The sequence below is a fragment of the Phytophthora parasitica genome (genome assembly GCF_000247585.1).
Source record: "Phytophthora parasitica INRA-310 unplaced genomic scaffold supercont2.76, whole genome shotgun sequence".
Taxonomy (NCBI): Eukaryota; Oomycota; class Peronosporomycetes; order Peronosporales; family Peronosporaceae; genus Phytophthora; species Phytophthora nicotianae.
The window spans coordinates 194,764-203,984 of record NW_008649062.1 but is presented as its reverse complement, the minus strand read 5'-3'; the positions used below and the strand labels follow the sequence as shown (position 1 = coordinate 203,984).

The following is a 9,221-nucleotide window of genomic DNA, read 5'->3' as shown; positions in this document are numbered from 1 at the left end:
CGTCTCTCAGTCTAGAAAACGCCCTCCAGCCAAGCAGTCCGCAGTCGAGCAGCTCCAATCGGTCGCTCCTCTATCTGCCCCTCGCGCCCACGTCAGCAACTAGCAACTCGACACCCACAGCGTGTGTGTTGTATCGTCTTGCTGATCCCCTCCGCCGCCTTTGTACCGGTCAATCCCGACCTCTGGCGTCCAAATTGAGCAACTCTGAGTTCCCTGACGCTTCGCCGAGTCCACTGGTTGTGGGAGTGGAGAGTAGCCCCGCACCGAGCTTGCCGTCAGGAGTAAACACACACTTTCCGACAGTGACGTCATCGACGAGCAACCGAATCGGCGGCGCAGTCAACGGATGGGATAAGTTTGCTGGGCCAAGACCGACCGACACGCGACGACAGTGCCTTGCTTACTAGAGAGAAGAAGAAAAGAACAAGCGTGCCTTGCAGCGAGTCCAGAGGACTGTTGACCACCCACCTATTTTTACTATAGAAACTTGCCGAGAGACACGATGATCGCGCCGACGAACAAGCCGACCATGGTCAAGTGGGAGCACCTGTCCTTCGTGATCATGGACGCCCCCAACGACAGCAATCTGCACATTTACCTCAAAGAGCTCAAGAAGCACAACGTCACGGACCTCGTGCGCGCCTGCGAGGTCACGTACAGCAGCGAGTCAGTGGAAGCCGCCGGTATCCACGTGCACGAACTCGAGTTTCCCGACGGCGAGTCTCCCGACCCGGAGATTCTGGATCAGTGGCTTGATCTGGTCGAAACGTGCTTTAAGGACAACGCTATTGACTCCAAGAACAACAAGTCGATTGCGGTGCATTGCGTCGCAGGACTCGGACGGTGAGTGGTTAGACTTTCACGCCCTAAAATTATGAGATACTGACTCTATTTTTGTTAAATAATGCAGAGCCCCCGTGCTAGTAGCCATCGCGTTGATCGAGTACGGATTGGACCCGATCAATGCCGTGGAGCATATCCGCAAGTTCCGGCGTGGAGCCATCAATTTGCGTCAGCTCAAGTACCTGGAGAAGTACCAGCCCCGACGTGGCAATAAGGCCAAGTGCACCATCATGTGAAGGGGCGATGGGGGGGGAGAAGATACCGAGTGGATGTTTACACGTCTGCTCAGGTTCTTGTTGGCTGCTGGCCTTCCCCCCACAAGTTTTATTTTTGCTGTTTTACATCTTCGTTCTTCCCTGGTCTCTGCGGTATAGCGAGAAGAGACGGAAACTCATATCAAAACTTATCCAGTTACGGTGTCAGTATGTTGGCGCCTGAAGACCATATTCATAAACACAGCTTTGCTTATATTAATCATGAGTCTTGGCTTTCATGCTGTAAGAGAGCATATACCTGGAAACAATCTAATGAATCCAGTGGTAACCACGTCACTAAGAAATCACCTTGGCAGTAAAGTAGACTCGCATGACTTCAAGCCAGCACCTGTTCACAAGCACGACTAGCACAGCATGCAGAAGCGATTTGCACCTTTGAGAATGTACAAGTTCTCTACAGAAATACCCTACAGTAGTGCAGTGATGGAAACGATATTCGAGAAGGTTGATAGCCCTGCTTTGACCAAAGCTTGTAATAGTCACGTGCATGGCATTAAAGTTTAATAATTTAATTGTTAAACTCATGAACTCTTTGTTACATAGCAGTAACTGCATTACTCAAGTAAAGCCTGCTGGTGGCATGTTGAAGTGGCAGCCTGCCACTTCAACATGTATCTAATCTCGGGATAAGAGGGTACTGAAGGTCGGAGTTTTCTCATTCTATGGGAAGCCACGACTCTGAATAAAGTTGCTGCGGTTCTCTATTGCTGTCTTTAATGTACATGCTGGCTACAGGCTAACAGTGCAAGATCAGTAAATATGGATGTGGATACCTTACTCAAAGGTGAGCGTCGCTTGGCCGCTAGGCTCCTTCTTGATGCAAGCATTTCCACTATCGTCGCTGGTCTTTTCTGCTGTGTGCTTGGCACGTCGTGGTTGAAAATCTGCGAGCTCACTGAACCACTTGACGACGGGGAAGTGGCCATTATAGATCGCAAAATCGATAGCGACTGTCGTGCAGCCTTCCGAGCGATTCGCCCAGAGCCATTGCACTGTGGCCAAGTGCCCTCCAGCAGCGGCTGTGTCCATGGCTCCTGTTGTGCAGCCCTCCGTACGATTCTCATGCAACCACTGCACAACATCGAGGTGACCACCCGCTGCAGCGCTGTCCATAGCGTGCACGGAGCAGCCTTCGCTCCGGTTTTCGTGCAACCACTTGATCACGTGTAGGTGACCACGCAATGCTGCTGCATCCATCACTCGAGTCGAGATCTTCATCTCGGGACGGTAGGCTGTTAGCCACTTCATGATATCAAGGTAGCCTTCAGTCGCTGCAATGCGCATGGACCAGTCGAAGCCGTGGTCACTGATCTCTGCGTTCTGAGCGCCCAACCGCTTCAATAGCGATAGATATCCGCTGCATGCTGCCTTCTGGAGAGTCCATCGAGTGGAGCAGTCCAAGAAGGACTCGATGAGTTCCGGCACCAATCCACTGGCAATGGGGCCGACTTGATCTCTAACAACCACCTCGACACTCATCATCCGTTCCATCGTCATGGTTTGTTGTGCTGTAATCTGCTGTGGGACTTTCCGTGTTGTGTGCTGAATATAAAATGAGCGTCTGAGCAAGTGCGCTTCGGACTCAGCAGCACCAACATGCGAAGCTGTCGACAATGAGAATTTGGTCACCCCTTAAAAAGAACGACAATGGGTTGCTCAGATGGAGATGTATGACTAGAATAGGAAAGCTGAACTTCGTCTCACCATTCGACGTGTAAATTCTGATGATTATTGATCGCATGCGGTTTCGATTGAGTTGCGTTGATTCGCTAGTTGTCGCACGTACCCAGCTCTGTAATAAGCAAAGGAAACGTCCTAACTACTTTACTGATCCCTTTAGCGAGACTCGATTGAGGAAACTCTGCCTTGCTGACCCCGCACGTGTGGGGTGACCCTTTGTCTGAGACACTATAACCTCGCAGGCATGTACATATTTACCTAGGTTTTAGGCTGAAGTTCAGCCTCTGGATATCAAATACACTTCATCTTTAAATTTTGCAAGGTGTTTTAGAAAAAAGAAACACGAAATCTGACTATTGGTTTAATTACTTCTGCAGATGATAGTTACTCTGTCTAACCCTCACGACGAGCTGTTCGATCCAGCCTTATGATACGCATCTTGTCTGTACTTCCATCGTACAACCAGCTCCACATTCAGTTCCGGCACGAGAGTCCCATGCTCATACGTCGAGGACGGCGTCTCGGCGCCTCCAGCAGCGTGGCACTCAGGCGTCGTTCCCTGCGAGACCAACAAGTCGGCGACCGCTTCCCCGTCTCCTGGTCGGAGTCTTGCACCTCCACGTTCTGCTCATTGAGCCACCTTAGAATGGGCATATGGCCGTTGAGCAGCGCAAAGTGTGAGGCCACACTCGTACAGCCTTCTTTGCGGTTGGCCGCAAGCCACTGCACGGTCTTCAGGTGTCCTCCAGCTGCCGCGCTGTCCATCGCAGCAGTCGTGCAGCCCTCGTCACGGTTTTCGTGTAGCCACTGAACAACATCCAGGCGTCCATAAGCAGCGGCGCTGTCCATAGCCGCCGTCGTGCAGCCCTCGTCCCGGTAATGATGTAGCCACTTGATGATGTGGAGGTGTCCACGTAGAGCGGCCGAGTCCATAACTCGCGTCGAGCACTCCATATCCGGCTGGTAAGCGGTCAGCCACTTGACGACGTTCAGATCACCGCGGTCGGCTGCAGTGCGGAGCGCCCAATCCAGTTCTCGAGGCGAAACGGGCGATTCTCTCTTGCCAAGTCGCTCAAGCAGCGTCATGTACCCGGCACAAGCAGCGCTCTCAATCGTCCACTTGTGCGAGGCGTCCAAGTAGTCGCTCACCATTTCTGCCACATGTGGACATCCAGCCAGTGCGTCTTGCTCGCGCACCACGACGTCCACAGCAGTAAACACGGGTGTTCGGAAACTCATGGCAGGCTCTTGGACGAGTTCGAAGATGAAATGAAGCGCTCGTTGCAGTGTATGTGGCGTCAACCACCTGGTTCAAGTGGAAATGACCGAGGGCAACAGCTCCCGAGGAAGCGCATGGCCCTTCCTCTATTCTCTCGCGCTGACGTACCTAGCGACCTCTGAGGCTCCAATGAGACGAGATGCGAGTGATTGCGGCGGTTAACTTCCGGCTTTCAAAGCGAGTTAGCAACAGCAAAAGTTGCAAGAGCAACGACGAGGTGACGATTAAGTTGAAATCGAAGCTCGACGACGTGACCCCATTTGAAGTCCGGACTCTGGATGCAGCGACAAACTACTGCATGATGGGCATCCTAGTCTGTATGGTTGGATTGCTCGCCGTCATTTGTCAGGTGTGAAATGTGGCACGTTTGCCAGCCTCGACCTATCGCCAAAAAAAAATGCTTTGCGCCGCCTCGAGCACTGCGATATCTTGCAACGATAGCGAAACGATAAGTAAGAAGACCCACAGGTAAGCCAGAACGTCATTGCTGCACTAGTGTAAAGTGCATGGTTGCAAGCGCCGTTTTCGTCCGTTATGGCACCGCGTGCCACTATCATTCGCGACGTTTCGTTCTTTCGTGCACGAGTTGAAGTTGGATGTTTGTGGACCACGTAGGTGATGTGTTAAACACTGGATTTGTGTGCGACACACTGTCTGCGACAAGAACTGATGATCCACATTCGGCTGCATAGAAACTCGAGTTTGTTCGAGATCAATGCCATCCACCCCACCAATTCGATACAGAACGACTGTTAGCTGCACATTGAAGAAGACCGGGGGTCGCCCCTAAAAGCAGAGCTATCTACGATCTTCTCGTTCAGACTCACAATTGAAAGTGCAACCAAGTGAACAAGCCAGCCTCGATCCAAGCGCAGCTTAGATACATCCGACCAAAGACAGCCATGCCGCAGAGCCGTGAACTCGCTAACAAGAAGAACGACCACAAGGACCGCCAGTCACGTGGCCCTATGGGCGCTGCTGCTGGACCCAAGAAAGGTGCGTGCACAGCAGAAATAGCACAGGAGTAAAATTATGGAGGAGGCTAACGCTTTGTTTTTATATAAATGTGCAGGTGGTGCCGGTGCGCACAACTGGGGCGTGTCGACTGACGAGGAAGGCGCCATTGCGGCCGTCGACCGCAACGACCCCAACTACGACAGCTCTGAGGAGAACTAGACCGAGCGGAGAATAATCAGCGACGTTTTAGCAACGGAAGTTGATTGAGGAGAGAGAAGCACGTAGCAGAGAGCTTGAATGATGTCGTGGGTGGTGTATTTGCTGAGCGTGCGTCGGTGTTTGCATGAAGATGCGATGCTACCTTACGAGGATGAAGCTGTAGAGGAGCTCAACCAGAAGAATAAATTATCGAAACCATTATAAAAAGCCCAAGTGCGTAAACTACCTAGCCATCAACTCTTCTTCATTATATTAATGTCGTTGCCCTGCTGACGTCAGCATGTACGAATAAGAACCTCGACGTCACGTTTGCTGGGACGATCTCCATGCCTGCATGCAAGCGTCTGATCTTTCTGCGATCTGCCAGCTGTAGCCACATGTGTACGCTTTACGTGGTACACGCTGCTTCAATAATCCATTTTCACAGGTCTCCAATCATTTTCCGAAGGTAAAGAGTCTCCTCCCAATGTCGCGCTAATGTCGTCTATCACGTACACCACACCAGTCACTGACGCCACCAGAAACATCAACAAACACCAGTCGTCACCATGGCGATGCCTTCCGCCGAAGTGAACGCTGCGTCCGTGACGACCATCCCCAACTCCATGTGGAAATCTCCACCTCTAATTGAAGAAGGATCGCTTGTCATCCTCTTTGAGACACACAACTCACTCACCTACTGCTACGCACAGCGCGACGCCATCTACCAGAATCGCCACGGAGCCTTTTACCACAACGACATGATCGGCCAACCGTTTGGCTCCAAGATCATTTCGAGGAAGAAAAATGCTCGCGGCTACCTCATTTTACTGGCCCCGACGCCTGAGCTCTGGAGCCGAGCGCTGCGTCATCGCACGCAGATCGTCTTCACACTGGACGCCAGCGCCATCATGTTTGCGGCAGCACTGCGCTCAGGCTCACGCGTCGTCGAGTCCGGTACGGGCAGCGGTGCGCTCACCACCAGCTTTGCACGCACAGTGGCGCCTCACGGTCACGTCTTCACCTTCGAGTTCAATGCGCACAGAGCAGAGATCGCCCGTGAGGAGTTCAAGCGCAACGGACTTGAGAGTGTCATCACAGTGGACTGCAGAGACGCATGCGAGCAGGGATTTCCAGTGGAGCTTGAGGGAACTATTGATATGGTGTTTCTGGACCTTCCCAGCCCCTGGAAGGCGGTGGGTCATGCTGCGAAAATGCTGAAACAGGGAGGATTCTTCGCCTCCTACTCGCCCTGCATTGAACAAGTACAGAAGACGTGTGGAGCACTGCGAAGCGCCAACTTTGAGTGTAAGTAAAGAGCTTGTGATGCTTTTTTTTTGGAGGTTGGACAGGTGTTAATGCTTGTGTGTGTTGCAGTAATTCGCACGATTGAGACGAGGTTGGTGCCGTACAACTCGCGACGGATTGATCTGCCGGTGCCGGACTTTGGTTTCGGCAAGAAGGTGAAGACGGAGAATGGATCTGCTGCTTCGACTGTAATCGAGCACAAGGAGGTAGATGATACTAAGACGGAAGAGGAGAAGGAGAAGGAACGCAAGAAGAATGGCGGACGCAAGCGCAAGTACGTGCCTGGTGGAGTGGGAGAGCACATTGTGGCCAAGAAGGACGACGAGATCCGTGGACACACGGCGTACTTGACGTTTGCAACCAAGTTCTTCGAGTGAAGAATTCTTTATCATTTTACCTCGTGCCGATGACACGGTGCGGATAGAGATAGATAACTGTATGAAATACAACGAATCTTCCACCTGCAACTGCTTCATAGTTTAGAAGTTGCTGTTTTCTTAAGGACTTGTGCGGGTTGTGCATGAATACCAGAGGACTGACAGCAGTGGAAGAAGCAACAGCCATCGAGCGGAGCACCAGGTTCTCTTAAAACAGTCTTTTTTATTCTTCTCTGTACTGGGATTTCTTCATGGAATTCTCACAGAAAAACAGTAATGCTCGATTTCCATCCACCAGCGATAATAGCAAGCCAATACCGCCATGCAGTCTAAGCACAATGCCGTTTGTGTTACAAAGTGTGAAAAACTGTTTTGCAGCACCCTCTGACGTTGCAAGATCTTGATTGTTTTCCCTGTTCCTATCTTGGACCAGCGCCAGGCTTGTCACTCAGGCGCTCCTACAAGTTCAGTTCCTTTGTACTGCTGGAGTGGATATGGGAATCTAGCTGCACTCAGGTTGCTCAACGGAAGCCTATTGGATTATTACTAACTACGTTCGATCGGATCTTCAGTATTACCGCTGGCAATTTGTCAAGCTAGTCGAATTGGCTGTCGGTCGAGACGATTTGGAGCTTCTGGAGTGGACATTTAGCCGTTTTTTTTCTAACTGCGACGTACCCTAGAATGTAGTGGAAGCTGCTTCTGGCAAAGGGCGTCTTCATTTACTGAAATTATTATTAAAACATGATGTTGGACAGCAGAATGTGGACGGGCAAGATAACGAAGTCTATCAAGTCTGCGAAAGCTCTAGCCACCATTGGTTTGCTGGTAACCGCGTTTTCTGGTTCGTTTGAACTTGGTGAGACTATCGAGAGTAAACACTGCGAGGTGGTTTGATGGTTATATAACAACCACCATTACTCCCTCCTCGACACTACTGACGACGTTGGACAAGAAATCGTCAAGGCTATTATTTGCGCTCGATGCGGTGGTGAATTAGAACTTGCTGAGTTTCTTTTTTCCTCGTGGTCGATGCATTTTGGACTACAGCGGGCTACGTCCTCACCCCAGATTCGTCGAGCTACTAGATCGTCTGCGACTTACACTGGGAATACATGTTCTTAGAACTTTTAATCACATACTAAGTACGATATTTTGGATGTTGTCCGAACGTTGACCCATTTACGTTACGCTCACGCAATTAATCCTGTTTGGGCTGTCCATAACTCATTCTGAGGTATTCCCAGTATAACTGGACTGTGGATACTTTCAACGCGATGCTTTGAGCGCAACTGAGACTTGGGATTTAGGCGAAAGTGGACGCTTGGATCCCATGAAGCGCCTTGCACAATCACACGTGTTTTTGCGTACAGAACATCACGCGCTTTGTCGATGGTGGAATGCTATGAACCTTGCTTGTAAGCACGACCAACTGGCTACTCAACAGTGGTTAGTGGAGCACCCGCTTGAGCATGAAATTCGCTTTAAAACACGATATGTGGTTATACGCAATTACTTATTCAGTAATGCTGTAAACAGCGACACCGTTGAGATAATGTAGTATCTCTTCGATCAAAAACTCTCTGACACGTTCGGGAATCCTTTGCTGCGAGCGATTGCTAAAGGTAGCTGGGCTTCTTTGAAATGGCTACTGGAGCATTTCCCCAAATCAGAGCGCCTTCCAGACTACTCTATGGCGAATGAAGCTGCGAGACATGCTCGAATACTGTCACAGTTCTCTGAATATTTATATTCAGAGTTTTAGGGGCAATCGCGGACCGTCGAAGATCCTATATAAATAAATAAACTGTACCCATTCGGCCATTCGAACTTAGCATTTCCTCATAAAGACTGTTTCGAGAGTCGGAATGTTTTGTTACCTGCCTAAAGTCTATTCAAATTAGTGAATGTTGACCCAGTCGGTGAAAAGCGACCTTCGCACAACATTCCTTATACCGAAGCTTGATTGGCTGAAAAATTGATTTCACTTAGAAGTGGCAAGTTGCCCTCAGCCGCCTTGCTCAGCAACAAACTTACGTCCACTGGTCACGTCAAATAAACTACAGTAGTTGAACTAAGCGCTAATACGCAAATATTCAGAGCTTCTCCGGGCACGGCACGGCATTAGTTTTATACCATCACAAGTTCCCGGTTACTTCCCACATCACCCTAAAGACCATTGTAGGACTTGTATTAATACTGGGAATACCTCAGAATGAGGTAATAGACAGCCCTCAACGGATTAATTCTACGGTACTGCGTAAGCGTAACCTCGGTCGACATTCGTACGACATTAATGTAAAG

General features: G+C 50.2%; 5 protein-coding genes across 5 annotated transcripts; 3 read left to right on the top strand and 2 right to left on the bottom strand.

Moving 5' to 3' along the window:
• On the top strand, nt 1–1,317 carry PPTG_17837 (hypothetical protein). The gene is made up of 2 exons (XM_008915880.1): nt 1–843; nt 911–1,317. Exons 1-2 carry the CDS (start codon nt 503–505, stop codon nt 1,077–1,079), a joined length of 510 nt encoding a protein of 169 aa, XP_008914128.1. The 5' UTR covers nt 1–502; the 3' UTR covers nt 1,080–1,317.
• Nucleotides 1,318–1,808: 491 nt separating this feature from the next.
• Nucleotides 1,809–2,673, bottom strand: PPTG_17836 (hypothetical protein). Its single transcript, XM_008915879.1, has one exon. It carries the CDS (start codon nt 2,613–2,615, stop codon nt 1,893–1,895), a length of 723 nt encoding a protein of 240 aa, XP_008914127.1. The 5' UTR covers nt 2,616–2,673; the 3' UTR covers nt 1,809–1,892.
• Nucleotides 2,674–3,153: 480 nt separating this feature from the next.
• On the bottom strand, nt 3,154–4,125 carry PPTG_17835 (hypothetical protein). The gene has a single exon (XM_008915878.1). The coding sequence runs from the start codon at nt 4,035–4,037 to the stop codon at nt 3,273–3,275; it is 765 nt and encodes a 254-aa protein (XP_008914126.1). The 5' UTR covers nt 4,038–4,125; the 3' UTR covers nt 3,154–3,272.
• An 854-nt stretch (nt 4,126–4,979) lies between these two features.
• On the top strand, nt 4,980–5,253 carry PPTG_17834 (hypothetical protein; the record flags this gene model as incomplete). The annotated part of the gene is made up of 2 exons (XM_008915877.1): nt 4,980–5,073; nt 5,150–5,253. 2 exons carry the CDS (start codon nt 4,980–4,982, stop codon nt 5,251–5,253), a joined length of 198 nt encoding a protein of 65 aa, XP_008914125.1.
• A 548-nt stretch (nt 5,254–5,801) lies between these two features.
• Nucleotides 5,802–6,917, top strand: PPTG_17833 (hypothetical protein; the record flags this gene model as incomplete). The annotated part of the gene is made up of 2 exons (XM_008915876.1): nt 5,802–6,540; nt 6,610–6,917. The coding sequence occupies 2 exons, from the start codon at nt 5,802–5,804 to the stop codon at nt 6,915–6,917; spliced, it is 1,047 nt and encodes a 348-aa protein (XP_008914124.1).
• Between the last annotated feature and the right edge of the window lie 2,304 nt (nt 6,918–9,221).

Excerpts from the sequence above, each read along its gene's own strand:
- PPTG_17837 (XM_008915880.1), top strand. The coding sequence starts at position 503 with ATGATCGCGCCGACGAACAAGCCGACCATGGTCAAGTGGGAGCACCTG. Across the intron at positions 844-910 it reads TGCGTCGCAGGACTCGGACG|AGCCCCCGTGCTAGTAGCCA; the intron begins GTGAGTGGTTAG and ends TAAATAATGCAG.
- PPTG_17836 (XM_008915879.1), bottom strand. The coding sequence starts at position 2,615 with ATGACGATGGAACGGATGATGAGTGTCGAGGTGGTTGTTAGAGATCAA.
- PPTG_17835 (XM_008915878.1), bottom strand. The coding sequence starts at position 4,037 with ATGAGTTTCCGAACACCCGTGTTTACTGCTGTGGACGTCGTGGTGCGC.